This window comes from Aspergillus multicolor (genome assembly GCF_047715735.1).
Source record: "Aspergillus multicolor strain CBS 133.54 unplaced genomic scaffold BDW74scaffold_4, whole genome shotgun sequence".
Lineage (NCBI taxonomy): Eukaryota > Fungi > Ascomycota > Eurotiomycetes > Eurotiales > Aspergillaceae > Aspergillus > Aspergillus multicolor.
In genome coordinates this window covers 563807-589967 of record NW_027395955.1, presented here as the reverse complement: position 1 = coordinate 589967, position 26161 = coordinate 563807, and the positions used below count along the sequence as shown (strand labels likewise).

The 26161-nt window shown below is 53.0% G+C and overlaps 13 protein-coding genes across 13 annotated transcripts; 8 read left to right on the top strand and 5 right to left on the bottom strand.

The window, feature by feature from the left end:
* Positions 1–280: 280 nt before the first annotated feature.
* Positions 281–2604, top strand: BDW74DRAFT_99658 (serine/threonine protein kinase CBK1). The gene is made up of 4 exons (XM_073734258.1): positions 281–1041; positions 1107–1610; positions 1673–2149; positions 2204–2604. Exons 1-4 carry the CDS (start codon positions 419–421, stop codon positions 2514–2516), a joined length of 1917 nt encoding a protein of 638 aa, XP_073587052.1. The 5' UTR covers positions 281–418; the 3' UTR covers positions 2517–2604.
* A 281-nt stretch (positions 2605–2885) lies between these two features.
* BDW74DRAFT_147253 (spliceosome assembly protein PRP11) lies at positions 2886–3908 on the bottom strand. The gene is made up of 2 exons (XM_073723515.1): positions 3856–3908; positions 2886–3784 (listed from the first exon to the last, which is right to left on the bottom strand). The coding sequence occupies exons 1-2, from the start codon at positions 3865–3867 to the stop codon at positions 3083–3085; spliced, it is 714 nt and encodes a 237-aa protein (XP_073587051.1). The 5' UTR covers positions 3868–3908; the 3' UTR covers positions 2886–3082.
* Positions 3909–3994: 86 nt separating this feature from the next.
* Positions 3995–6180, top strand: BDW74DRAFT_147252 (putative tubulin-specific chaperone). Its single transcript, XM_073723514.1, has 4 exons — positions 3995–4271; positions 4354–4795; positions 4854–4944; positions 4991–6180. The coding sequence occupies exons 1-4, from the start codon at positions 4079–4081 to the stop codon at positions 6077–6079; spliced, it is 1815 nt and encodes a 604-aa protein (XP_073587050.1). The 5' UTR covers positions 3995–4078; the 3' UTR covers positions 6080–6180.
* Positions 6181–6338: 158 nt separating this feature from the next.
* Positions 6339–7480, top strand: BDW74DRAFT_99633 (putative formin binding protein). Its single transcript, XM_073734257.1, has 2 exons — positions 6339–6491; positions 6564–7480. The coding sequence occupies exons 1-2, from the start codon at positions 6468–6470 to the stop codon at positions 7350–7352; spliced, it is 813 nt and encodes a 270-aa protein (XP_073587049.1). The 5' UTR covers positions 6339–6467; the 3' UTR covers positions 7353–7480.
* Positions 7481–7817: 337 nt separating this feature from the next.
* On the top strand, positions 7818–11321 carry BDW74DRAFT_147248 (putative C6 finger domain protein). Its single transcript, XM_073723513.1, has 3 exons — positions 7818–9288; positions 9608–10010; positions 10061–11321. The coding sequence occupies exons 1-3, from the start codon at positions 8410–8412 to the stop codon at positions 10918–10920; spliced, it is 2142 nt and encodes a 713-aa protein (XP_073587048.1). The 5' UTR covers positions 7818–8409; the 3' UTR covers positions 10921–11321.
* On the bottom strand, positions 11106–12623 carry BDW74DRAFT_188429 (D-mandelate dehydrogenase-like dehydrogenase; the record flags this gene model as incomplete). The annotated part of the gene is made up of 5 exons (XM_073731719.1): positions 11106–11447; positions 11506–11745; positions 11833–12242; positions 12309–12523; positions 12580–12623. The coding sequence occupies 5 exons, from the start codon at positions 12621–12623 to the stop codon at positions 11349–11351; spliced, it is 1008 nt and encodes a 335-aa protein (XP_073587047.1). The 3' UTR covers positions 11106–11348.
* A 554-nt stretch (positions 12624–13177) lies between these two features.
* BDW74DRAFT_147245 (putative cell cycle control protein (Cwf19)) lies at positions 13178–15610 on the bottom strand. The gene is made up of 2 exons (XM_073723512.1): positions 14315–15610; positions 13178–14264 (listed from the first exon to the last, which is right to left on the bottom strand). The coding sequence occupies exons 1-2, from the start codon at positions 15224–15226 to the stop codon at positions 13443–13445; spliced, it is 1734 nt and encodes a 577-aa protein (XP_073587046.1). The 5' UTR covers positions 15227–15610; the 3' UTR covers positions 13178–13442.
* Positions 15611–15772: 162 nt separating this feature from the next.
* On the top strand, positions 15773–17209 carry BDW74DRAFT_147244 (putative ATP binding protein). Its single transcript, XM_073723511.1, has 2 exons — positions 15773–15910; positions 15969–17209. The coding sequence occupies exons 1-2, from the start codon at positions 15868–15870 to the stop codon at positions 17111–17113; spliced, it is 1188 nt and encodes a 395-aa protein (XP_073587045.1). The 5' UTR covers positions 15773–15867; the 3' UTR covers positions 17114–17209.
* A 224-nt stretch (positions 17210–17433) lies between these two features.
* On the top strand, positions 17434–18349 carry BDW74DRAFT_147243 (uncharacterized protein). Its single transcript, XM_073723510.1, has 3 exons — positions 17434–17480; positions 17529–17646; positions 17703–18349. The coding sequence occupies exons 1-3, from the start codon at positions 17475–17477 to the stop codon at positions 18119–18121; spliced, it is 543 nt and encodes a 180-aa protein (XP_073587044.1). The 5' UTR covers positions 17434–17474; the 3' UTR covers positions 18122–18349.
* BDW74DRAFT_99572 (purine-nucleoside phosphorylase) lies at positions 18260–19943 on the top strand. The gene is made up of 2 exons (XM_073734256.1): positions 18260–18525; positions 18578–19943. Exons 1-2 carry the CDS (start codon positions 18397–18399, stop codon positions 19640–19642), a joined length of 1194 nt encoding a protein of 397 aa, XP_073587043.1. The 5' UTR covers positions 18260–18396; the 3' UTR covers positions 19643–19943.
* Positions 19944–20047: 104 nt separating this feature from the next.
* BDW74DRAFT_175006 (uncharacterized protein) lies at positions 20048–21108 on the bottom strand (the record flags this gene model as incomplete). The annotated part of the gene is made up of 2 exons (XM_073728185.1): positions 20048–20869; positions 20926–21108. The coding sequence occupies 2 exons, from the start codon at positions 21106–21108 to the stop codon at positions 20048–20050; spliced, it is 1005 nt and encodes a 334-aa protein (XP_073587042.1).
* Positions 21109–21690: 582 nt separating this feature from the next.
* BDW74DRAFT_175005 (uncharacterized protein) lies at positions 21691–22246 on the bottom strand (the record flags this gene model as incomplete). The annotated part of the gene is made up of 3 exons (XM_073728184.1): positions 21691–21991; positions 22041–22135; positions 22223–22246. 3 exons carry the CDS (start codon positions 22244–22246, stop codon positions 21691–21693), a joined length of 420 nt encoding a protein of 139 aa, XP_073587041.1.
* A 1873-nt stretch (positions 22247–24119) lies between these two features.
* BDW74DRAFT_166080 (metallophosphoesterase family protein) lies at positions 24120–25400 on the top strand (the record flags this gene model as incomplete). The annotated part of the gene is made up of 3 exons (XM_073726500.1): positions 24120–24641; positions 24697–24980; positions 25043–25400. The coding sequence occupies 3 exons, from the start codon at positions 24120–24122 to the stop codon at positions 25398–25400; spliced, it is 1164 nt and encodes a 387-aa protein (XP_073587040.1).
* Between the last annotated feature and the right edge of the window lie 761 nt (positions 25401–26161).

The window sequence follows — 26161 nt, the reverse complement described above, 5'->3', positions numbered from 1 at the left end:
AGCCCAACTCCAAAACAACCCAAGTAGCTGGACACTACCGCACTACCATCGAGCTACTCGATTAGCCTCCAGTCTGGACTCTGGACAATTCGCTGCGGCTTTGGTTTTGCTCGCTTCTTATCATTCCGGTCGATTTTGTAACAACAAGGCTTGTTCTTGGTGCTCGATTGCCTCCTGATTGATCTCCTCCAGGAAGAGCCTGTCCAGTCGGGAGCCCTCCAACACTCCACTAGTAACACTGTCCCCTTCCCCTCAAACCGCACTCGCTCACTCAACTCCCCTAGTCTCCTGAAGCCACCGCTTCTTCCCACCAAACCTTCCCCTCCCCCCTTTACACCCCCCTTATAACCATCACTTCCCCCCATTCATCGCCTCGCCGTTTGTCCAATTCTGGCAGTCTGGAGGGCGCTCTTTCAAGATGGACCCCAACAATAACCGCCCCCACCTGAACTTCGGCTACAACGAACGTGCCTTCAACCCAGCGGCCGCAAACAATCGCGCGTATCCTACCACGCCTTCCGCGTTTCCTCAGCCGATCTATCAGAGCCAGAGTCCTCAGGACTACATGGAGGCCCAGAATGGTGTTTATGGTGGTCAAGGATACTTCATGCCGAACAACTACCCCCAGCAGGCCGCCTACGCTCAGCCTCATTACGGCCAACCGAACCTCCAGTCCCCTCAGCCGGCCTATCAATCTCGAATGGGATACAACGTCAACCCCAACGATGGAACCAATGGCTTGATACAGCAGTTTTCCAACCAGGATCTCAATTCCAACCGGGCGGGATTCTTCAATCGCTCCGCATCGCCTGGCCAGAGACCCCGTACTGCTGGTAACACCGCCGCCGGGCAACAGCAGCAACCCGGACACTTGGTCCCGCCCGTTCCTCGAAGCCCTCGACTACCGCCGGAGAACGAAGAGCTTCAACGCTACCCGGAGCGCTTCTCTGAAAACATTCACAAACGTGGAAAGGCCGCGAAGGAGTTGGTCAATGTCTTCTTCCACGAGAACATCGAGCGTGCACGCGATCGTAACATGCGGTTGGTTTCCCTACAGTGGAGATTATACGGAAGGGCCTTGCTAATTGGTATTGATAAATGAACAGTTCGGCGGAGCTCGACAAGATGATGCGTGACCCCAATGTTCCACAGGATGCGAAGGCGAAAGAGGCAGAAATGGTTGGAAAGAAAGAGTCTACATTCCTTCGATTCCTTCGGACGCCCGAGACTCCATCCAACTTCCAGACCATCAAGATTATCGGAAAGGGCGCCTTTGGTGAGGTTAAGCTCGTGCAACGGAAATCAGATCACAAGATTTATGCGCTCAAGTCGCTGATCAAATCAGAAATGTTCAAGAAAGATCAACTGGCCCACGTTCGTGCCGAGCGTGATATCCTGGCTGATTCCAAGGACAACCCCTGGCTCGTCAAGCTCCATGCTTCATTCCAGGACCCCGCATATCTGTATCTTCTGATGGAGTTCTTACCTGGAGGTGATTTGATGACCATGTTGATCAAGTATGAGATCTTCTCTGAAGACATCACACGCTTCTACATGGCGGAAATCGTGATGGCGATTGAGGCGGTCCACAAGTTGGGCTTCCTTCACCGGTAAGATTGGACAAACCTGGGCTTTCATACCACACAATATCATACTAATGCACGCACTCTAGAGATATCAAACCCGACAACATCCTTTTGGATCGTGGTGGTCATGTCAAACTAACTGATTTTGGTCTCTCTACCGGAGGCAAGAAGACTCATGACAACTCATACTATCAGAACCTTCTGAAGAACTCTACTTCTAAGGACAAGAACCGGAACTCTGGATATTTCAACGATGCCATCAACCTGACAGTATCAAACCGTGGACAAATCAACACATGGAGGAAGTCTCGCAGAGCCATGGCTTACTCAACTGTCGGAACACCAGACTACATTGCACCCGAAATTTTCAATGGTCAAGGATACACCTACCTATGCGATTGGTGGTCCGTCGGCGCCATCATGTTTGAATGTCTCGTGGGCTGGCCTCCATTCTGCGCTGAGGACACTACCGATACATACCGCAAGATCGTGAACTGGAGAGAGTGCCTGTACTTCCCGGAAGAGCTAACCCTGTCTCGTGAATCTGAAGGCTTGATTCGAAGGTATGCTATATAAGCAACCCCCTTGCAGTTATGGGTCTAACTGTGTATTATTAGCTTCCTGTGTGACGCAGAGCACCGAATCGGCAACGAAGGTGGTCAGTACGGCGGCGCTACACAGATCAAGAACCACCCGTTCTTCCGCGGAGTAGTATGGGAACAGCTGCGCAGAATCCGGGCTCCGTTCGAACCACGACTGAGCTCGAATATTGATGTGTCATACTTCCCCATTGACGAGATTCCCCAAGAGGACACCAGTGCTATCCACCGCGCTCAGGCCCGTGCTATGCCGGACGAGCAAAATGCCGAGATGAGCCTGCCTTTCATTGGATATACGTACAAAGCGTTCAATGCTTTTCAGGCCAGTTGAACACAGTTGCAGATTGTCAGAATTCTTGAACGAGCCGATGATGAATGTCTTTGGAGAGCTTTGAAAGCGGGCGGGCTTGCGATGATAACTTTTCACTGGCTCATCCAGGTTCTTGCGTCGGTCGGGTAGACCTTGTTGATTGGTTTCTTATCAAGCATATAGCGCATACATCATGTTACTGGGCACATGAGCATCTTTCTACCATGTTTTTTCTATCTTGTTCTTCTGAGATGCTTGCATCAGGCCGCAAGTCACATATTGACGACGCTCGGCCCTTCAATCCCGGACTGAAATATTCTTTTGGATGCTCTGATGAGCTATCTTGTCTCACTACGAAAACGGTAAGAACAATTAGGTTATACGAATTGATGTCGACTGGGCAAGATGCTCTCATTCACGCATTAGTAGAAGTAGAAACTCTGACTTCTAACGGTTGAACAATTCAATGAAGTAATAGCCCTAGTTTTGTTCACAATAAGACCCAAGTAACGCCTACCGAAACCCTTGAAGCCGAGGTATGATTACAGAACACGCAACTCCCTGTCCATGGTAAGTACGAAGTAGGCTCAAGCAGCCCCCATAGGTGCCAACCCAGGCACACCACTGAACCGCTCCTCACGCTCCGTCTTGAACATAATCTGCACCCAAAACTCCTTACTATCCTCATCAAACCACGTCCAATACCTCCCCTCCCGGCGATCAATCTCCCTCGCCTGCAACTTGAACCCACAAGTCTGATACGGCTCCGCCGCAACAACCAGATACTGGAAGTTCTTATCCGGCGGCTCCTCAACCTTCTGCTCGAACGCACTCATAAACCGCACGCGCGGCTTAACACCAGGCGTGATCTCCTGGTACTGCAGCTGAAATAGCAGCCCCAGCTGCCTCGTCAGCGGGTCCCGAACCTTCGTGATCTTGTATCCCGGCCGTCCAATCTTGATCGTCTGCTTGCGGACCTGCACGCCCATGGCGCCTGGTAGCGATGAGGGGTCAGCATTTTTGCCCTCACGTTGTTCACGGGCGGCGCGGCGCGCGAGGTTTGTCTGGTGCTTGCGGCCTTGTGTGTGGGCGAGGTAGGAGCCGTCGTTTTGGTGGACTGTTAGGCACAGGCGGCACTCGAAGCTGCCGACATGGTTCTTGAAGAAGTAGGGGTCTTTGTCCAGGTCGATGGTTTCGAGCGCGAGCTTGCGGAGCCGTTCGCGGCGGTCTGCGTTTGTTGCGGAGTGCGAGGCGACGCCGCCGCCGCCGAATTTGGAGCCTGCGCGGTTCTGGTATCTTGTTAGTACGGGTTCTCTTCGCGATTCTGTGGCGTTGATCATGTGGGCAGTTGTTGACGTACCTGGTAATCCATTTTGGATGCGTGAACGTAGGTCTCCTGCTGGAGAGATTGGAGTGAATGAAGCTTGAGTGCTTGATACGAAGCGTTGCGGAAATTCGAGTCGGAGATTACATAAGCGGTTAGACTACTGGCCTGCGATTGGAGCTTCAAGGTTCAAACAACAACAGATACTAGTAGTAATTTCAGATTAATCTTGAGATGATGATTTAATCTTGAATATAAAATGACGATTGGCCCAGATACAATTGATGCCCATTCCTGGGTGAACCAACGACGATCGTACGATGGCAATCTATGCACCATCCGCTATGTGGGCAAGGTCGAGGGAACCTCTGGGGAATGGCTCGGGGTCGAATGGGACGATCCGTCGCGGGGAAAGCACTCAGGCCAGCATAATGGAGTGAGATACTTCACAGGTACTGTGATCCTAGTATAAGTGTTGCGCCTGGCACTTGACTCCAACGAGGTTCCATGTCAGCAGTTGCTAATACTACATAGGCTCAAGAAATCACCCCACGGCTGGATCATTCGTGCGACCTTCGCGTCCAGCAGACAGTCCGCGCAGCTTCTTAGAAGCACTACGGGAGAAGTACGCATCTGACTATGAGCAGACTCGTGCGAGACAAGCTCGTGCGGACGCGGAGCCCGAGAGGCCAATCAGATTTAAGAGCAAGATTGCCGAGGAAGTCGGCTTCGACAAGATCCGGAAGCAGCTTGCGGAGCTTGGGGAGCTGAAAATCGTGCTTCTTGACGGACTGCGCGTTGCAGGTGTGCTTGCCCAAGAGGCGAGCCGTGACCAGGTCGAGGAAGCGCGGCGCGAGGTCGAGAGGACATGTCCTAAGATCGTGGAGCTCGACTTGAGCGTTAATATGTTGACTACTTGGAGGGATGTTGCTGATATATGCGGGCCACTTAAGCGGCTGAGGCTTTTGAGGTTGAGGTGAGTGCTCGTGCTCGTGACTTGGAAAGGATTTGTCGTGCTGAATGCGTTCTGTTAGTGGGAACCGGCTCGGGCCTATTGAAGAAGGATTGAGATTTGATGGAGTTGAGGAGCTACATCTGGATGACACTCTGCTTCCTTGGGAGCAGGTGAGTAAAAATTACTGGGCTCACTGTACTCCGCTGACTCTTCTAGGTATCGATGGCAGCTGCTCATTTCCCGTCACTTACCTGGCTCTCGGCTTCAGGAAACCAGATCTCTACGGCTGTGACACCAATATCAAATGCTTTGACTACTTTGGTTCTCGAGAACAATGATATCGGTTCACTATCCTCAATTAGAGCACTATCGTCTCTCCAGAACCTCAAGCATCTGTCACTGCGCGGAAACTGCATTGACACCATAGCAGAAGCTGACGCCAGAGATAGTTCGTTTCAATTCTCCAAGAGCCTTCAATCGGTGGATCTATCCCGGAATAAGATCAATTCGTGGATCTTCATCAACAGACTTCCCGAAGTCTTCCCAGGACTGCGAAATCTCCGGGTGTCTGGGAACCCTCTTTACAATCAAGCCGTGGCGCCGTCGTCTGTTACTGGCATACCTGAGAAGCCGATGACAGTAGACGAGGCGTACATGCTAACACTAGCCCGTATTGCAACATTGCAGGTGCTCAACTACAGTACGATATCTGAAAAGGACCGCAGCAATGCCGAGCTCTACTACCTATCTTTAATTGGCAAGGAACTGTCAGCATCTCCGGAGCCTGCAGAACCAGATATCTCCAAAACACACCCTCGATATAACGAACTATGCAAGATCTATGGCGAGCCGCTGATCCAACGAGCCACGAAAGGAAGCGGGTCAGGGAACGCAGTCAACCCACGCTCTGTTGCGGCGCGATTAGTGCGCATAGTATTCCGTCTGAGCCAGGACAATGCTGAAACAGTCAAAGTCAAGGAGATCCCTCAGTCGTATGACACGTATCAGGTCAAGGCTATCGTCTCTCGACTATTCGGCATTACACCATTTGAATTCCGCCTGATCTGGGAGACAGACGAATTGGACCCTGTCAGCAAGGAGAACATGGATATCGAAGATGAGTGGGATAGTGAAGCCGAAGAAGAAGACGCCTCGGCCGATAATCTGAATTCCGGGGACGAAGCGAAGTTCGTCAAACGTGAGGTTGAGCTTGTCGACACGACCAGGGACATTGGTTTCTGGTTTCAGCCAGACCTTTTAGAGGCTAGAGTTCGGATTGAGGTTTATCCTCCTCCATCTACATAATAGCACATAGTAAATGAGTTACGATATATGAAAGACGCTGCTCGGGACCGTCGTGATATATATATAAGCGACACAACATGATTCAAAAGATAGGATCGTACAAGGGCAATCTGCGATGGGACAATAGAACTCCCTATATGATTTTTGAGGCATAAAGCAATAATAAACGAGCGAAAAAAGATATCTAGACACAGTAGAAGCTCTGGAGGCTCTGCACTTGTTTAAAGCGGCAAACTCCTGGGCCCGGATAGGGATCAAACGCCGCGGCGTCATCTGAGCTTCTACAAACCTCGACTTGCACTCGACCACCACTCCATCTTCCAGATCCAGGAAACGATATCTATATATCTCCTTCGCAGCCATTGATAAGAAACAAGAGGCACCGCCGATGGCAGAATATTGGAAATCAGCAGTAAGTGAACCCGCGCCACCTTTTTATTCCATCATCTCAATCTCACATCAACACCTTCTAACACTAAACTAGCCGAAATTCTGGTGCAAGCAATGCAAAATCTACATCCGCGACACAGCCTTCGAGAAGACGCAACACGAAGCGACAGCGAAACACCAAAGTAACCTCAAGCGCTTCTTACGAGAGATCCACCGCGACAACGAACGGTCACAACGCGACTCACAGCGCGCAAAAGATGAGGTCGAGCGATTAAAGCAGTCTGTTGCTGGCGCAGGTGGGAAAGCCGGGGATAACCAGTCATGGAAGAAATCGGCTTCGTCAACAGCAGCACCCGCGCCGCAAAGGCCGGTCTCGGTGGAAGAGCGCAAAAAACAGATGGCGCAGCTTGCGGAGATGGGTGTTGCTATTCCAGACGAGTACCGGCGTGATTTGGCGCTGGCGGGGGATTGGCAGACTGTCTCGGAGAAGGTAATACGGTCGGCGGAGGAGGACGACGGGGAGAAAGTGCCTACGCTTGGGGTACGGAAGCGGAAACATGATCAGGATATAGATGAGGAGGAAGAGGAAGCGAAAAGGGAGGCTGAGAGGTTTGTTAGTAAGGGATGGGGGTCGAGGACGCGGCAGTACCCCGGGGCGAAGGATGAGGATGAGGGTTTGGATGCGCTGTTGGCGTCTACGAATGAGGTCAAGAAGCCTAAGAAGCCGGAAGCTGGGGATGATACAAACGAGAATACGACTGCAGAAAAAGGACCACAAAAGGAGGATAAACCGAGCGATGAAGCGACAATTAAGGGAGAGGAACCATCAGCTGCTGGCGGCGTGGTATTCAAGAAGCGCAAGCCGAAAGCAATGAGAAGATAGGAAATGAATATGAGAACATGATATGCAATGAAGATCAAACGTAGAAGTAAGTGAGCTTTAAGTGAGCTTTAAGTGAGCTTGACGTGAAGTGAAGAAAAGCAGGAAGTAATTTCTGGTAGATAGACGTGCAGAGGGTATACTTAGTCGTATGTTGATGTTGCCACAGCAGGAATTTGGTGGTTGATCTCTTCATCGGCGGACCCGGACAAGCTCCAATCTTTTAATCTTCAGGCCCTCTCCTCTTTCCATCGCGCAACATCCTTCGTCGCAACACCCCCCGTCCTCTTCCCTCGCCAGTTGCGGTGTCTGTTTGGTGCCGAACACAGTGTTCTGGTGGAATATAGTTATTCGGCTCGCTTCTTTTCGCTTATCTGACCAGTACAAGGTGAGTAAAAGAGCCTCGAACGGCCTGTTTCCTTTCTCCCCCGACTCTTCCCCGACTTCGAGATCGAGATCGCAATACGATTTTTACTCTCCACGCACCGGCTTGTCAGTCTCTAGATACATCAAAATGGCTCCAGAGTTTTCGCTGTCCGGCTTTGTTATGCCGCAGACCGCGGGAGGCTTCTCTGCGCAAGGAAAATCTGAATGCCGGCATTGAAGAGGTTTCTTGCGGTCGCAGCCAAACCTGTCCAGATCGGTCAAAGGCCATGAAGCGTTTAAGAGTGTCCGATATGACGAGTCTCAGAATTGACGGTCGGGCACATGCGCCTATATTTTCGTGCTGGACTTGACCACGGTCCTCTCAATCTTCGAACAATTCCGCGGTCACGGCCTACATGGACTTTCTACAACTTTTTCGCACGCCGATTGATGACACACTGTCCAGATCATTTTGATTTACACAAATGATTACCAGACTATGCCACTAACTGCTTTTTTGACAGTGCAGGGACTGGAGGGCATAGCCAATATCGCGTGAAGCATCGTTGGACACGGATTGATCCCGGACACACTGATATATTTCCTTGTTGATTGGCTGGCGCGTTGAGTCTTCGTCGAGTCGAGGGAACCGCCACTTGCGCTGGGATAGTCTGGAGCGGCATTGGCTAGACTGATGGCGGACACAACACAGCAGGCTCAGCCTCCGGGCGAGCCGCAGCCAGCTGCTGAGCCGGCCGATATACCTCACTCGGAACCTCCTAAGACGCATACGGATGAGCAATCAACTGCAGATATCGACCATTCGCTCCCACCGATTGATAAAACCCTACCGACCGATGACACGGCTCTTCCAGCTATAGATATGTCGCTACCGCCAATAGACGCGACGATACCAGCACTGCCACCGATCGATACCTCGTTACCACCGCTGGACACAACGATGCCCGCCATGGATGATTTACATGACAATGAGCACTTCTCCTTTGATCGCTTCGACGAGGAGACGGCTGCCATTGGGCTGAATGAAAATGGGACAACGGCACATGATCAGACCACAGAACATCATGGGTCTTCATCAATCCCTGTCCCTCAGAACCCCGCGCCCTCTAACGGTTTGCATTCGGAGCCGCCAGCTCAACCGCATCAACCCTATGAGCAACAGCAACCAGCGCAGCACCATTATTCACCCCAGCAGAATGCACCGACGCCACAGCCACAGCCCCAAATACCCCAACAGCACCAGCCATCGCATCAGCAGTCGCAACAGCCTCCCGACATGTATAACAACCATCATAGTGCCTCCCCTTCTCATTCCAACCCTTCAATGCAGGGCCAACCCTCGCAGATCCCGCAAGCTCCCATTGGATCGCCCATGCCTCCAATGTCTTCGGTCAGTCAGTACATGGCGGGTTATCCATCGATGAACTCCGGCGGTCAGATGCATTATCAGCTGCAGGGCGATGCGAACAAGATGCTGTCTAGCAGGCACAAGAAAGAAGTCAAGCGGCGGACGAAAACCGGGTGTTTAACGTGTCGCAAGCGACGAATTAAGGTACGTAAACAATTTCTAAATAAAGCATTTTGCATAAGGGAGTTGCAAGACGCAAAAGAAAGAGCAATTGGCGTATGTGAAAGGCGCGAGGAGGAGGGTGCGTTGTGCTGCTTCGCTTGCGTCGCCAAAATCTTCGGCTCGCGTCCAGCCCACCACCGGAAACCCCGCCATTTATTGTCGCTTGTTGACGCTCCCCGACCCCTCATACCCACTCTTCCCTTATTTCCTTTTTTGTAGCCGTGCTCATTCGGCTACTCTTTTTATTACGCACTTTGATTGCTGCTTTAATTTCAAGCTGCCACTGACACTCCTCGACTAGTGTGACGAAGGGCACCCCGTCTGCCGCAACTGCGTCAAAAGCAAGCGTGAATGTTTAGGCTACGACCCGGTCTTCAAGCAACCAACACCCTCTGCGATACAGCCCGCTCCTAATCCCCAGCCGTCGCTGGTGGTCAACCCACAGGACCCTTCCCCTCAGCAATCATCGTACCCTGCTGCCCCTCCAGGCTACGTGCCGGCCTCGTCTCAACCCTTCGCTCCCTCGCAATCCCCGTCGACATCCACAGACCGCTACGAATACAACTCGTCCATTGATCCGTCGCTCAACCACGGCAACAATCCTGATATGGCAAACGTCCAGAACATCACCGACGGCGGTCTGCAACCGACTGTGAATCCTGCGACAACCACAACGGGTCACTCGGAGACGACGAGCTTTAGGTGTATGTTGAGCCTCCCCGGTTGCGGAACCTCTAAGCTGACCGTCCTACAGTGAAACAAGTTCAGATCAGCGATCTTCTCGCCCTGCGCGGTATTCCGCCTCCACCCCCTCATCCTATTACCGCCCTACCCCCCAACCGTCTCGAGGAGATCCAAGCCGTGTTCCTTGCTACGTATGCCCCCGGTATTGATCGGTTTTTTGAGACTCGATGGTTCTCAGAAAAGGCCTTGAACCACCTGCTAGCAAATGCCCAGTTGATGGCTGAATATTCCGCATTGATCGAAGCATTCAACGGGAACCTGAATGATCCTAACGTCCTTGCGCGGCTGGAGAGTTTCGAAGCATCGGTTGTCTGGAGCACAATGACATTATGCCGTCACGTAATGAACGTATCGAATGGGAGCCAGCCGGACTATGATCTCCTAGCCACTTCCAAGCGACTGGACGTTATTGAAGCCATGATCACCGGTGACCACCTAGACTTGAACCCGCTTGCACAATTCCCGACTCGGCAACCGGCCGCCAACCCGCCTTCATTACCCGATCAGCTCATGCAGCGCCAGCTGGATTTCTGGAGTGCTATCGGCCACTTCCTTACTCTCCATGATAATGAAGCCAGTGCTGCGAAAGAAATTGACGATACACTTGGTCGCTGCCGCACGCTTCTGGATACGTACGAAAACCGAGACGTCATCTACTCAATTGCGATTGCGCGCCACCTTGGTCAACGATGGGCCGATTTCCCGCACAGTTTCCCGCAGCCGATTACCACAAACGAGAAAGATGCCGGTGCCAAGCTCTATGTTGCGCAAAAGTTCCTTGAGCAAGAGGCCGGCGGTAAGGGTACGACCCAGTTGGTCAAGCGCCTCTGCGGCATGGTCGTCCGGTCCTGGTATGTTTCGCGGGAATAGAGGCGTGAGCCTTCTTTCACCCCGTTGACGAATCTTCTTACCTGTAATATGAGAAAATTGGCGTGCTGGCAGGCTTCTGTTATGATCGTTTCTAGACCATGTCTGCTATGGATTCTTTTCTGTGGTGCGCTTTGCCGTGGAGTTCGCTTATATATCCCGTCTTGATATCACGCTCCCATTTATTTTGGTCTTTTCATCAGGACGATGTCCTGTTCATGGTTCCGGAGTTTTATTTCCCTTCATTTATGCAGCTGGGACAAGGCAGCACGATGGCGTTTGGCTGTGTTCTAGATGACCTTACTATTTCATCTACATTTCTTCTGATATGTCCAAAGACGTGGCTTGGTTGATTAGCCCATTCTATATATTTTTAACTACTTGAGACATGTAATAGTCCTCTAGTAATCTCGTATCTCTCGTTCTGTCGTCTACAAATCTGCCTGCTCAGGGACAGGACTCTTCAGCTTGCCCGTCTCCAGCGCCAACCGCACATTCTCAATCGCCCACTCCTCCATCGCAGTTTGCGTCTGCACACGTTAGCTCCCTGTCATTCCCACATGCAGGTAGTGTTCGGTAGCGACTTACCTCAACGGTCCAGGTCCCCATGTGTGGCACCAGCAAGACATTCGGGTTCTCGGAAAGACCAGGGTGGATTTTGGGCTCGTCCTCGAAGACATCCAGACCAGCTGAGTACACTTTCCCGCTGTCAAGGGCCTTGACGAGGGCGTCTTCGTCCATGACAGCACCGCGAGCCGTGTTGACAATGACAACGCCGTCTTTCATCGCCTCGAACTGCGGGGTGCTGATGATGTGGCGGGTGTTTTTCTGTATAAACAGCATATTAGCATGCATACCCATTACTCCAACGACCCAACAGAGACCAGAGAGACAGGAAAGCAAGGGGATACGCACATTCAACGGTAAATTCAAACTAATCACATCACTTGTGCTCAGCAACTCCTCAAACGAAACATACTGCGCGCCGCCCGCAAGCTCCGGATCCAGCTGGCGCCGGTTGTGGTAGATGACCTTCATCCCGAAGGCCTCGGCCTTGCGCTTCAGGTTGCGTCCGATCCCGCCCATGCCCAAGATACCGAGGACCTTGTTCTCGGGGTCGTGGCCCAGACGGGGCGGCGTGAGGCCGCGCCAGTGGCCCTGGCGGAGGGCGTGCATGCCTGCGTTGAAGTTGCGCAGGGCGCCGATAATCAGGAACATGTTTACGTCGGCTGTTGCGTCGTCGACGGCTGTGGGGACGTTGGAGACGCGCAGGGGCGGAGAGCGTGCGCTGCAGGCGTGGGTGTTTACTTGGTCGTAGCCGGCGCCTGGGGTTGGTAGTTGTTAGGATGGGCCTTGAAGAGATGAGGATTGGGGGGAGGGATTAGACGTACCGCAGTGCGCGAGGTAGGTTAGGGATACGGGGAGGGCGTTGACGAGCTCCTCGTCGAAGATGCCGGTTATGGAGACGGAGTCGAAGGTGCGGTATGCGACGACTACGCCGTCCAGGGCGCCGGACTTACATTCTGCGATGAAGTCGGCGCGGTTTGTGGCTTTCGGAGTTATCAGGTCTGCTAGGGAGGAGAGGGAGTTCCAGGTTGAGTGAGCGCTGAGCTGGTTAGTGTATAGACATTGAATGGTTGGTTAATGGAAGGATGGTCGTACTGGACGATGCTGCCTAGGAGCAGGACCTTGGGCTTGGGGGACATCTTGAAGGCGTCTGGTGTATCTGCTGAGCGCTGTTAGAGGTTATGTAGCACAATAGGGCTGAGTGAGTCAGGGAACTCTGGACGAGCGTACCTTGCAGAGATAAGCGAGGGGTAATGCGGGGTCAATTGCGGTGCTGCGAACAGACCAGATGCGGCTGGACGCGAATATAAAGGCAGAAAGAGGATCTGGCAGATCGAGAACCACAGGAAGTGACTGCCTACAGAAGAAAAGGAATGAGATGGAAGAGAGAGGGAGAAAGATGAGGAGAAGAGAGTCGGAGATGGAGACGAACTCCCCCACGGCCTGCCCCACCTTTTATCAATTCGCAGTCCCCGTCTCGCGTTATCTTTTCCCGAGGGGAAGTAAGGACACTCAAATAGTCAGGAGCAATGTCCGAGGAAGGTTGAAGGGCACGAAACTCGTCATAAGCCGTGATATCCCGAACAAGGCTGGAGAACAGCGCAGCTGAGCGTACATTGAGGATCACAATGGCCGACCCTCCCCGTCCGGCCTCGGGCTATCTCCGACCTGCTCTTTGCAAAGCGATCTACAACTCCAACCGACATTGGAACACTAAGGGAATCCGATAAGGAGTTTTTGGATACGAAGATGATGTGTACCGGACAATAAAGCATTAGGTTGAGGAATTGTGCAGAGGGAAACCTGCTAATAGGTCCCAATGCTATAGGGACGAGGGTATAGAACCAGGGTAGAGGGAGAGAGATGTACACCAAACATGCTGAAATCTCTTCGGTGTGATAAATATCGCTATACTAACTGGCGAAGTGCTATTTCTGCCCCCAATTACTATACAACGCTCACCCTTCAACAAGCACCCTCGTCCAGTCAAACTTCCTCCACCGGCTCTGGAACCCGCCAACGCGCCGGTCTCCTCCCCTCGTCCAGCGGCCCTGCTTCTTAATGACCTCCGGACCAACATCCAGCATGCCTCCAATGACCTCCCGCGCAAAGAGATCACCCTTGGGCCACCGGTTAGCATCCTCAACGACATGGCCCAAACCGCCATCAAGCTGGAACCACACGTGAAAGTAGGGCATCTCCTTGGCGAGAGAGCGGCGGAAGGCGTTTCGGCCTAGACCCTGCTTGGACTTGGCCAGAGTATCGATAAGTTTGCGGTGCTGTGTCCACTCTTCATCCGCGGAGAGGATGGCCTCCTTGAAGAAGGCCGGAGATGTCTCTCCAAGACTGTAGGGGAGGGGCACGGCTTCCATGGAAGCGTGGCGCTTGCGGTGGGGCGCCGCGGCGTTTTCGTAGAAGATGACGTCGCGGCCCTGGTCGTGGTACATGCGGGTGAGGCTCTTCATGAAGTTACGGATCTCCTCCCATTCGTCGTCGTCGCATTCTAGGAGGTTAGTGCGGTGCTGGATGGGTACAATCGTGGCGCTGCCGGAGCTGAGTTCTGGCTCGGTTGGAAGTGTCAGGTAGACCCGTGTGGCTAGAGATACAACTGGCGCGACTGGAGGCGTGTTTGTGTCTTCGTGATGACACAGCGGGCAGTTGTCTAGGATCTTGTTCATCTTGTGTAGCTCATTGATCGTGGTGTTCTTGAGGTCGATCTCGGATTTGTGGACGCGGCGAGCCAGTTTGGAGGCATTGTCATCCATGTACTCTAAATCGTTCTGCGTACAGTTAGTATATCAGACGAAACTGATAATAGAGTGCCACTTACTTCAAACTTGCCGTCCTTTGCAATCCGCTCAGCAAGACGCTGTCCCTCTCCGCCAAACATGCCGCGACTCCGGCGCTCCTCTTGGACCATATCCTCGATTGTCATGTCGTCATTCTCTTCTACCTTGCCTCGTTCCAAGCCGCGTTTGTTCTGTATGGCTTTGACCTCATTCCGCTTCCCCGCCAGCATTCTGTTCTCCATCACACCAAGCACCATCACATCGGGCTCTTTACGATTAGCCATTGCGGCCGCAGCGGCATTGTATTGCTCCTCCAGCTCGGCAGCATCCGGTGCACCTTTTAGCTTGGCTCGCATCATCTGCGCCTTGAGTTTGTTCAGGGCCGTGAGGTCCAGATGCTGTGTAGTCCGCGCGGGAGACTCCGTCTCCATCGGCTGGCCCTGTCCACGAGCGCTGAACTCCATTTCGGGGTCGCGAAGATGTTCATGCGGATCGCGGTGTACATTTTCTTCCTGCTTTCGCTCCCGGAATAGTTCACCCGTAGGCTTCTCCTTTCCAATGTAGCCCTCGCCATACGTTTCACGGCGATCCAATTCCGCTTCCTCCTCACGAGCGTCATCGAAAGAGCGCAGGTCCCCAAAACGCTCAATGGCAACCTCCTCCTCAGATCGACCGCTTTCCTTAGCCTCTCGATACACGCCTTTGAGCTTGGTCATTCTCCAGCCCGAGCCCGCATCGCCAAAGGTGTAATCCACTTCATGTTCAGCGGGTTGTTGCTCAATCTCCTCCAACACCTTTCCTTCTTTCAGATCGCGCAAATGGGTGTTCAGCTCCCTGTTATGGATCTTAAGCTCAAAGTCTGCCTGGAGCATTCGCGGCTTCGGCTCCTCCTCACGACGTGTCTTATCGCGTCGCTGTACATAGTCGATGTCTAATGCGGACGGCGCTTCCATCCAAGCATCTCGCTTCAGCTTCGTAGGCTCTTCTTGAGTGATCTCCGCAACCGGGGTTGGCTCATCATCGCGCTTTTCCTCGTCCCGATGTCGACGTTTATGGTGGTCTCGGTCGTCGCCATGATCGGAGGAATGCCGCGAGCGCTTATGCCGGTGGCCATCATTTCTCCGCGACTCGCTATTCCTGTCTGATTCCTTTTCGCGGGAGCGCGATCCGTGACGGTGAGAGCGATGCCAATGCCGATGCTCTCTGCTGCAGTCTCGATCTCGATCTCGGCGGTGGTCTCTGTCGCGGTCTCGGTCACGCTCGCGGTCGTGATGCCGGTGACGGTGTTTGTCCTTGTCGCTCCTCTCACGCCGGCTTTCCCGCTCGCGCTCCTCTGCAAGGGATTTCTCGAAATCCTCCAGCGTCATTTTGACTTCTTGTGATGATTGAGACGGAAACTCGCAATGACGTCGGAAAACGGTCGAGACCTTCTCTCACCGCTTTTGGCAATTTCCCCTCACTTTTTGTCGGCATTTTTATCGTCACGCATACTCTGCACACGCCAGGAGCTATTTCACTTGAACTGTTCCTGCTTGCAGACCTGGTCGCTCTTATATACTTTTGTAGTTGAGAGGCTTGAGATATTTGCTTCACCATGGCGTCATCACCTGTGGCCGTCGTCTGCGTCGGCATGGCAGGTCCGTAACGACCGTCTCGGAGTATCGGCGAAACCGTGGCACTGACTGTCTTGAACAGGCTCCGGAAAGACGACTTTTATGCAGAGAATCAACTCGCACCTCCACTCCAAGAAGCAGCCTCCCTACGTCCTGAACCTCGACCCCGCGGTCCACACCGTTCCCTTCGAAAGCAACATCGATATCCGCGATGCCATTAACTACAAAGAAGTCATGAAGCAGTATAACCTCGGGCCTAATGGAGGTATTCTGACATCGCTCAATTTGTACGCAACCAAGGTCGACCAGATCATTGCGTTGCTCGAAAAGCGCGCCGCTCCGAATCCCGAGAACCCCGCCGCAAAGCCGATCAACCATTTCCTGGTCGACACACCCGGACAAATTGAAGTTTTCGTGTGGAGTGCTTCCGGAAGTATTCTGCTTGAGACATTGGCCTCGTCGTTCCCTACCGTTATTGCCTACATCATTGATACTCCCCGCACGAGCTCCACTAGCACCTTCATGAGCAACATGCTCTACGCCTGCAGTATCCTCTACAAGACAAAGCTCCCAATGATTCTGGTCTTCAACAAGACGGATGTTCAAGATGCGGAGTTTGCCAAGGAATGGATGACCGACTTTGATGCGTTCCAGCAGGCGTTGCGAGAGGAAGAGGAGTCGGGCCAGTTTGGAGGTGAAGGCGGAGCGGGCGGAATGGGCGGCAGCGGATACATGGGATCTCTCCTCAACAGCATGAGCCTGATGTTAGAGGAGTTCTACCGACACCTCAACGTCGTCGGCGTGAGTGCGATGACGGGCGACGGTATCGACGAATTTTTCGAGGCGGTCGAGGAGAAGCGGAAGGAATTCGAGAAGGACTATAAACCGGAGCTGGAGCGCCTGAAGAAGGAGCGCGAAGAAGCGCAGGCGAACCAGAGAGAAGTCGAACTCGGAAAGCTGATGAAGGATATGAACCTGTCCAGCTCAAAGGCTAAGGAGGAACCCGAAACAGTCAGCGAAGCGGAGGAAGAGGATGAAGAACGAGCTGCAGCCGTTGGGAGGGCGTATGATCCAGATTCGGATAGCGATGATGATTATGCACCTCCGGCCGGCGACGACGAAGGACTCAGTCAGCGGTATCAGAGCGCGTTGGGCGACAAGGGTGGACCATCTAACGAAGATGCAAGCTTCATGCGATATCTACAGCAGAGCAATCTCAACGGGTAGCATGTTCTACTGAGGTCATTTTTGTGATACATTCTTGGGGTTACGGCGTTGGTTTGGTCTGCAGTTACACTACACAAACATTACGCGATATGAAATACCAATTGACTTATAACATTCTCAAATTAAAAATATTTAGATCTACAAGAAATATCCTTCAGCCTAGAATCTCACGTGCCTCCTACGACATCATCGTACAGTAGTTCCTGTGTCGCGGTGCGGGTAGTTTGGGGTGCTGAACAGTGACATCATCCTGACAGCTTTAGAAGGCGCTCTTATTTATCCTCAGCCTTCCCTCAAGCTTTTTCTCCTCACGAACACTTAGAATATCGATCTTGCAATCTTAATTAAGCACAAACCAATCATGGATGTATGCCACCCTCCATCTTGTCGAGGAACAATCTCACTAAAAACCCAGGTCTTCTACGCCTATACCTACTCAACATCGGCCTGGCTGGCCCTGCAGAGCGCCGCTCTGATCTCAGTCCCGCAAGGGATCTCGGCCATGCTTCTGGAAGAGACCCGTCCTGCTACTGGTAAGTCTTTCCGACTCCGCTGCCAAAGCAGCTTGTGCTGACGCGATAAACTCCAGAAATCGAAGTCTACTTTGCCCGCTGCCTCGGCTTCAGTCTTCTCGCCCTCGCAACACTTACCTTCATGCTCACCGGCAACATCCCTCTCACATCCGGCCTCTCTGATCCTCTTTCAAGCGAAGACCCAGAGTCCGAGGACGACCCGAAAGCGCCGTATGCGGTACCGACGTTAGTCGTGACGTCGGCATTCCACGCAGCCTCGGCATTCTACGCATACACACGCTATGTTGTCAACTCTAAGGGTGTGTTCCTCATCGCAATGGTCGGATATGCCTCTGTTGCAGCCGTTGGACTCTGGTGTGTGCTCTTCGCCAGCAGCCATGGACGCATCAGCAGAAGGACTGGTGCTGACAAGCGCACGGCCGGGTTCCCGTTCGGCAACAAGACCAGCAAGAAGAAGCACGAGAAGGGACAGTAAATCGGGGATAACGTGACGGAGGACGGAGCATGCCGTGAAACGTAATCCGGAGTTTCTATGGCGTATCTACTATCATTCGCTATCTGCAGGCACGGAGAGCTCGGAAGGCTAAGCTCCAACTGCAGATTACGCTGTGGGGATGCAAGGCTTGTTCTGGTGGGTCTTGATCGGCACAGCGATAACCATTCCAAGGCAAATGGAAGGAAATGAAAATATTTAAACCAGCATCTCCCTCGTAGATTGTTGAGTTCTGTAGAGATTGTTGTTTGCGCAAGATGCAGGTCAAGTCCGTTCTCGCTGGGTCGCTGCTCGCCCTCGCCTCCATGCCTTCGGGCTCGGGGGCCTCCTCCATGGATATACTTCACCAGTCCAAGATCTCCCCCAAGGTCTTCATTGTGTCCATGGTGCGTCATTTACCATCCTGTAAAGCTCCAAGCTCCAGCTAACAGCCAACAGTTCACACCCGAAGCCGAGATCTGGCACGGTATCCCCGAGTTCGACCTCCTCGCGCACAACATCTCCCTGCCCGGCCTCTCCCCCCTCTTCCCCTCCATCCACTGCACTGCCAACCATGAGATCTGCCAGCTCGTCACCGGCGAGGGCGAGATCAACGCCGCCACCACCATATCCGCCCTGCTCTACTCCAACACCTTCAACCTCACCAGCACCTACTTCCTCCTCGCCGGCATCGCAGGCATCAACCCAGAGATTGGCCCCACGGCCTCCGTCACATTCGCCCGCTTCGCCGTGCAAGTAGCGCTGCAGTACGAGTTCGACGCGCGCGAGATCACCGCCAACATGTCAACCGGCTACCTGCCTCAAGGCTCCACCACCACCGCCGCAAACCAGTACCCATCCTCCATCTACGGCACCGAGGTCTTCGAGCTGAACGACGCCCTGCGCCACATCGCCGCGTCCTTCGCGAAGAACGCAACCCTCGCCGACTCCGCCGCTGCAAAGGCCTACAGACAGCTGTACAAGTCCGACAGCGGGATCTACGACGCTGCTACCCAGGACCCCCAGGTCATCGAGTGCGACACCTCCACCTCGGACGTGTACTTTTCCGGCCGCCTGCTCAGCGAGGCCTTCTCCAACACCACCAAGACCCTCACCAACGGCCGCGGCACCTACTGCACCTCGCAGCAGGAGGACAACGCGACGCTGGAGTCGATGCTTCGTGGTGCTCTTGCCGGTCTCGTCGACTTTAGCCGCATCATGATCATGCGGACGGCGTCGGACTTTGAGCGTCCCCCTCTCGGCGAGTCGCCGTTCATGAACCTATTTACCACGGATGCGCAGGACTCGTTCACGCCCGCGACGGAGAACCTGTACCGTGCTGGAATTAAGGTTGTCGAGGGGATCCTTGATAACTGGCACGGTGGGTTTGAGAAGGGTGTTAAGGCGAGCAACTATGTTGGTGATATTTTGGGGACCCTTGGTGGCGAGCCGGACTTTGGGCCTGAGGCCCAGAAGGTTGTTAAGAGGGCTATGGCTGGCAAGAGGAGGGCTGGTAGGTGGTAGATTTATTCTGCCTACCTATTCACCTACCTATCTCGCCTGCTTAGAGCTGGGGATGTGCCCTTCTGCTCTCGGTGACATGCCCGCCCGACTCCTGTGTTATGGGCACCGGAGGCATCGCTCCCGAGCTTTATATATATTCACTGCTCTCTATTGAGTCAGTGTTTGTTTGGTCTATAGGTATGGCACTTTAGTGTCTTGTGATATATAATGTATATAGAGATGTCCAACATCGTGTATAATTCTCTACCTTTTATGGTACCTAATGATTGGTGCTGGCAGGGTAACAACAATACCCAACATTTCATATAAAACTGTCAAACTCCACCAAGAAACCCAGCCCGGGCTCCTCGCCGGGTTCGGCCAGCTCTTTCCTCAATTTATCTACCACAGTTTCCCAAGGTCTGATCAGGAATACCCCTCTCCAAACGTCGACGGAAATACTCTGGCCAAATACTCGCCTACAACCTCACCCCTTCCACCAAAATCAACACGCGTCTGCATATCCGGCACAGTCCAGTAATTCAAGTGAAATCCCGACGACCCCACCAGCCGCTCGATATAGTGCACCGCGTGCTTGATCCCAGCGTCCCCAAGCAATTTCCGCAACAGATTCCCCGCCACAACAGTGAACTCCCGATCTTGCGCCTGACAACCCGCGTCGATGAATGGCGCCGTGTGTTGGATTTCAGCCGCCGAAATCTTCCCCGCCCCCGAGATCCCCCGGAGATCCGCGACCTTCAGTCCGCCGTGAGAGTCTGGGAGGTTGAAGAGCAGGGTTGTCGGGTCGATGTGCACGGGCACGCGGAGGACGCCCTGGCCCTGCTCGCGAGAGCACGGCGCAAAATACGTCGGTGCGAAGAACGAGTTCTCCTGGCTATGGATTGCTGTTAAGGAGCTCGGGACCAGACACAGGGAGGACTCTAGGCACTCGAGCAGGGTGGCGTGGATGTCACCGCATAGCCTGTGCAGGTCTCGCGATGCATCGATGAGCTCGCGTGCCTCGGCGGACATGGATGCGGTGGCATCAGAATCAGCGCTGTTAAAGACTGCGTCCCGGAGCTGCAGGACTTCTTCGAGATGCGGCTGCCCGCGCGTCTTTTCTGCTCCGAATGGCACGAATCGCGCAGATGCCATCCTACCGACCTCGCCTTTGCCCTTTATACCGGGCCCGGTGTTCTCGGCATCGGCAATCTTCATGCGTGTGTCTCGCTCGAAGAAGGCCCGGCACTAGGTATCAACCATGAGCTCGGCGTCTACCATGTTATCTCGAACGAATCACTCACCTTATCGAAACATTTCTCAATTCCTTCTTGCGGGATTCCATGATCGCGGATACGGCACGCCCCGTAATCCCTGAGGGCTTGAGTGAATGTTCCGGCTGCTCTATCTCGGATCTCGAGGTCCTGATGTTGAAGATCCGCGCAGCTAACGCTCGGCAGGCGATGGAGCTCTGTGATTGATCCCATGATGGGAATATGGAAAACCTTTACTCTGTAAGACAGAGTGACGTTGAAGCTGAAGCTGAAGCTGAGGAGTGTGGAGGTTGAGTTCCAAACCATCTAACCCTGCATAACACGTCATTCATGAGCTGGTGCAACTGCATGCCAGCTGCGTGATCCTTTGCCCGACAAAAGCAAACATCCCAACTGCTTATTCTCCATTCACCTTGCAACACTCCAGGGCCCTCCGAAACCAGGTTACTAGAATTTGGCTTGGGGAAGCTCAAAGACAAAGCAAGCACAGATCTGGCCAAGACTGTAATTTAATGAACAGCAGCATTGGAAGAGTTAGGGCTAACCTAATCGTGGCCAAGAACCAAGAGAACCTACCTACCATAGGTACCTGCACGGTAGACATCAACACTCAAAAAATCGCATTGAATCTGACTCTATCACGCATAAATCAAAAAAAGACAGACAAGCAACGCATGGGAACTTCCCATCACCAACTTTACACAGCAACAATGTCTACCCCCAGCTACCCAGCCCTCAACCTAAAGAGGCGGTAGGCCCCTCCCCATCTCATCCAACGCAGTCCAGTACCTGCATCTAGTACTTCCAAACAAGATACAAAAAGTCTTTGCCGCGCCCCTCATTGATATCGCTCGAAAGGCCCTGGAATCCGAGCGCCTGGACTGTCGCAAAGTCCGCCTCGTCATCACGGCGCAGCAGCTTCACCTCGGTTATTTTGGACCCGCCGTCGCGCTCCATGCGGAGATAGCGGTAGTCGCCGCCGGCGCCCTTGGCGAGGTCGTAGTAGCCCGAGTCAGGGTCGCCTTGGATGATGACGCGGATGTTGGAGACTGCGGAGCCGGCGTTGGAGGTGTAGATTGGGACGAGCCAGACGAAGCTGGGGAGGTTAGAGAGGGGTTTTCCAAGGGGGGAATGAGGGAGCGTACTCTCCACCGAAACGGTCATTGATGTCGGCGCTGGAGCCGTCGACGGTTTTGATGCCGTTGGAGGGCTCGGTGCTGGGGTCTGCGCCGTAGCGGACCTGTGATGGGGTTAGGGCTTCTCCTTGCTGGAGTGAGGATGGAGATGGGGATGGGGATATGTGGAGGCTGAAAGGGGAGGGACTTACGTCGATGGACTCAAGGTAAGGCATTGTTGTGAGTTTGTGTGGTCTGGTGTATTGGTTGTTTGACTTGATTTAGGGCTGGAAGATTGAGATGAGACTCGAAGAGGCTTTGGATGATGGTGTTGGATTTTAGATGAAGACGGGGGCAATGACCGGCTTTTATAATTCGTTTTTTTTCCCCTCTGTCTTCTCTATGCAAGGCGCCTGGAGGTGTTTGGAATGGACTGTTCGCCGTCACCAGCTGAGTTCTGGTCGCCGAGCTGAAGACCGTTACATCGCAGGGTGTATAGAGATGATCATGAGCCTATACACCCATGATCCAATCAACAAGAAGGCCTGATCGACAGGGACACTGGCATCATCGCTCTAGAAGTCTGACAGAAGATCAGCTGAACATCCAGAACCCCCAAACCAGACTAGGTACCCGGTGCCCTACTGCACGTCTCAGCTTTTGGTGATGTTAGCGCAGCGATCACTCTAATAGACTTCACCGATTCATATCTCGCAAGGCATAAGCGTTATTACGCTCTGGACCCTGACGCATGCATGTTTGCTGCGCCTCGTATTCATATATTTCTCCCATTTGATTGGACAGCGGCTCGGCTCAGATTGCTGAGAATAAGAGATGACGGCGGGGCACATCACCAAACTGCTCAGCCTTATATCGAGGGATGGACGATAGGTTGGATGAAAATTACGAGGAGTGGTCAGACTGATCTGCGGTCTGCGCGCTGCGCGCTGTGGGCTGGTTCGGGGACTTGGCCTCGGGCTTAGGGCTATTGCCATAGCGCGCTTCTAGGCCAGGTTAACAGACGTTTCAACCTACATCAACTTGCACTGGCTCGACCTTCGGCCATGTCCATCCTTGGCTCCTACGTCAAGCAACAACTTCCCGCCCTAAGACTACCCTACCGCAGGATCATCGGAGTCCCCGAGTCAATGTGCGCGAGCTAGAGCAGCCCTGGAAGCCAAGCGGAGGAGCGCTGGTCCTTGGCGCTGCATTGGCGCATATTTCCCGTCTTGGAAGGGTGGCAGAGTGCCAGCCCTAAGTGACTTGGATTACGCGGTGGCACTGGTTGGCGAACAAATTCATCATCCATCGTACACCGAGAGAACGACAATAGTAGTCCCTCCGCACCCTTTCCGCTGGATGACTTTGCCAGAGTACATACTAGGTATGATGTTCCCCTTTGTACATTGATTCCACTGTACTGCCGGGCAAGACGCCACAATCCTTTCGGCCGGCAGCTGCAGGGCACTTGCAGGACGCGGAATCAAAGAGCCAATTCAACCTCGTTGCGCATGCCCAGCCCCCGCGCGGGCTGGAGATTGCATGTACCATAGGCGTCCCATATGCATTGGGAAGTCGGTGGGGTTTCAGGCTGACGTGGCTGACGTGGCTGGAGTGGCTTTTCGAGCGGCTAAGGTTGGATGAGAGGAGGTGTCGGGGCTGGAGAGGCCTTGGGCGGCGGCTAATGGTACGGTAGAATGGGACTTGAGCAAGAAAATGTGGTTCGAGAGACAGTATCAGGGCTTTGCAGTGCTAAAGCTCTGACGCCCCGGTACCTAGGGTTGCAATGGGATCCGGTTCTAGCACTGTCCGCAGCGATGTGCTCGCAATGGTGATCTGCGGTGCAACTCTGCAGTGAAGACCATGCAATTGCCATACCTTCCCATCAAGTGTTGGGCTGAGAAGCCAGGTCTAGATTCATGTTGAGCCTCGCTCCTTCCTCCAGGGCTGAACAGACCATGCCTTAACTGGGCAGTACGGCTACGTCACACATCATCCTTACGGTAAACTTTATATAATCTTAAGAGAGGGACTGCTTCAACCATTTCAATCCGCAATGCGTTTCTCTCTCCTTCCCATCATTCTTAGGTTAGCCCGAAACATCACAACATGGCGGCACGCACTCTCCGCTTCGCCCAAGACGGGACCTTCCAAATCACCGTCTTCTCCGACCTGCATTTCGCCGAGTACGAAAACTCCAGCAAAGTCACTGAGCAGGACACCAGAACTGCCGGGGTGGTTCAAAAGGTCCTGCAGCATGAGACGTCCACGCAACTGGTCGTACTCAATGGAGATTTGATCTCTGGCTATGGCACCACATCAAACAATGCAACGCGCTATCTGGACCAGGTGTTTGCGCCGATCCATGCGCTTGATTTGCCGTGGGCTGTCACGTATGGGAATCACGATAACGAGCGCTTTTCGAAATCTAGGGAGTTGTTGGACTATGAGACCAAAACGTATCCCGAGCATAGTCTCACCAAGAATATGGGACCTCAGGGGTCGGAAGCGGGTGTTTCCAACTACTACCTGGAGGTGTTTTCGGCGGAAACTCAGGATGTTCCTGAGTTGATTTTGTGGTTTTTTGACAGCCGCGGTGGAGATCAGACCCATGACTGGGTGGATGACTCGGTGCGTCATTCAGGTATCTCAGCCCCAGGGATCGAGCTGACTGCTTACTTTGAAGGTTGTCGAATGGTTCGTGAGCACAAATGCCAATCTCGTCCAGCAGTACCAGAGGTCCATCCCGTCGCTTGCATTTTTCCACATCCCCATCACTAAGACACACTACTTCCAAGTCAAACCCGGCGTCGACAAGAGCAGAGAGCCAGGGAACAATGGAGAGAAGGCCTGGTGGCAAGGCCGCGGATATGATGGAAAGACAGGTCACGACGTGAACTTCATGACGGCGCTGTCGGAAACAGACGGCATGCTGGCTACCTTTAGCGGTCATGACCATGATAATGACTGGTACTTCTTACCTAAATTCTTTCCTCGAGCCCGGTGACTGATTGGTTGACTCAACCTTCTAGGTGCTTCAAGTGGAAGATTCCATCATCCACTAGCAGCGGCATCAACGTGTGCTATGGCCGTCATACTGGCTACGGTAGCTACGGTAACTTACCTCGAGGCGGAAGACAGATTCTGCTCAAGCAGGATACTCTGGCAGAAGAGGTGGTGACATGGGTCCGACAGGAGGATGGACTTGTCCCGGAGAATGTCACGTTGAATGCAACTTATGGACGGGATGAATATCATCCCCGTCACCCCTCGCAGCGAATCGACCTGAAGAGGAGGATGGGTACTGTCGAGGATGCTGGAGTTGGCCTTACTGTACCCACTCTGTATCTGATCGGTCTTTTTCTGTTCTGGTGTGGAGTCTGTCGATGAGAGCTAGATTGTTATTTTCTTACTGCCTATATATAGATATGCAACTGCTCTTGAATTATCCAAACCACTGGCTCCTGGTTTGCTCTGGTACAGGGTAGTTATTTGCTTCCAAGGTTCATCCATCCACTCAAGACCTTTGAATTAGGTATCTCCTGATGATTGGACATTGCTTTCTGTCCTGAGCTGCATGAACCCTGGCTGTCACTGGGCTATCACATCACATCACTAATCTAAGTGCTAGGCTAGACTGAATTCACCAAAACTTACTGGATTCTACCAATGGGCAGAGTTGGCGTATAAAGAGGCTTTTTGTGGGTCTTTAGTTTAGATATGGACGGACCTCTTTGTTCAGACCCGGACTAGGTAGAGTATATCAGTTACAAAAGTCATGGTATCCTTGCGGCCTGCAGGTACCTAATGGAATCACCAGACTGAAGATCGACCATTAGCCCCTGCAGGTGCATGGCCGGATTTCGGTGCTTCCAGACAAAGGAAATGAAAAGGGGGAAAGCCATAGGTAGAGAAGTACCTAGGCATAAGCAGAGACCCCATACGTCCAACCTTGGAAGAGCAAGTTTATTACTCCTTCAGTGCCGCCGGTTTCCACCTCCTGCCTAGGGTACCCAGTTTTGCCATATCGCCATGTCTATCAATATTAATAGTAGAAGAGTCCTTATCATTGGAGCGGGTTAGTCCTGGCACTTCACTTATTATACTGAGCTTCGGCTGAGACTCCTGTCATTCTTTCAGTTTCAACAGGT

Excerpts from the sequence above, each read along its gene's own strand:
- BDW74DRAFT_99633 (XM_073734257.1), top strand. The coding sequence starts at position 6,468 with ATGGCAGAATATTGGAAATCAGCA. Across the intron at positions 6,492-6,563 it reads CAGAATATTGGAAATCAGCA|CCGAAATTCTGGTGCAAGCA; the intron begins GTAAGTGAACCC and ends ACACTAAACTAG.
- BDW74DRAFT_99658 (XM_073734258.1), top strand. The coding sequence starts at position 419 with ATGGACCCCAACAATAACCGCCCCCACCTGAACTTCGGCTACAACGAA. Across the intron at positions 1,042-1,106 it reads GCACGCGATCGTAACATGCG|TTCGGCGGAGCTCGACAAGA; the intron begins GTTGGTTTCCCT and ends ATAAATGAACAG. Across the intron at positions 2,150-2,203 it reads TCTGAAGGCTTGATTCGAAG|CTTCCTGTGTGACGCAGAGC; the intron begins GTATGCTATATA and ends GTGTATTATTAG.
- BDW74DRAFT_147252 (XM_073723514.1), top strand. The coding sequence starts at position 4,079 with ATGACGATTGGCCCAGATACAATTGATGCCCATTCCTGGGTGAACCAA. Across the intron at positions 4,272-4,353 it reads TGGAGTGAGATACTTCACAG|GCTCAAGAAATCACCCCACG; the intron begins GTACTGTGATCC and ends AATACTACATAG. Across the intron at positions 4,796-4,853 it reads CTGAGGCTTTTGAGGTTGAG|TGGGAACCGGCTCGGGCCTA; the intron begins GTGAGTGCTCGT and ends GCGTTCTGTTAG.
- BDW74DRAFT_147243 (XM_073723510.1), top strand. Across the intron at positions 17,647-17,702 it reads AGAGACCCGTCCTGCTACTG|AAATCGAAGTCTACTTTGCC; the intron begins GTAAGTCTTTCC and ends GATAAACTCCAG.
- BDW74DRAFT_147244 (XM_073723511.1), top strand. The coding sequence starts at position 15,868 with ATGGCGTCATCACCTGTGGCCGTCGTCTGCGTCGGCATGGCAG. Across the intron at positions 15,911-15,968 it reads CGTCTGCGTCGGCATGGCAG|GCTCCGGAAAGACGACTTTT; the intron begins GTCCGTAACGAC and ends TGTCTTGAACAG.
- BDW74DRAFT_147248 (XM_073723513.1), top strand. The coding sequence starts at position 8,410 with ATGGCGGACACAACACAGCAGGCTCAGCCTCCGGGCGAGCCGCAGCCA. Across the intron at positions 9,289-9,607 it reads GTCGCAAGCGACGAATTAAG|TGTGACGAAGGGCACCCCGT; the intron begins GTACGTAAACAA and ends CTCCTCGACTAG. Across the intron at positions 10,011-10,060 it reads GGAGACGACGAGCTTTAGGT|TGAAACAAGTTCAGATCAGC; the intron begins GTATGTTGAGCC and ends ACCGTCCTACAG.
- BDW74DRAFT_99572 (XM_073734256.1), top strand. The coding sequence starts at position 18,397 with ATGCAGGTCAAGTCCGTTCTCGCTGGGTCGCTGCTCGCCCTCGCCTCC. Across the intron at positions 18,526-18,577 it reads AGGTCTTCATTGTGTCCATG|TTCACACCCGAAGCCGAGAT; the intron begins GTGCGTCATTTA and ends AACAGCCAACAG.
- BDW74DRAFT_147245 (XM_073723512.1), bottom strand. The coding sequence starts at position 15,226 with ATGGAAGCGCCGTCCGCATTAGACATCGACTATGTACAGCGACGCGAT. Across the intron at positions 14,265-14,314 it reads CAAAGGACGGCAAGTTTGAA|AACGATTTAGAGTACATGGA; the intron begins GTAAGTGGCACT and ends AACTGTACGCAG.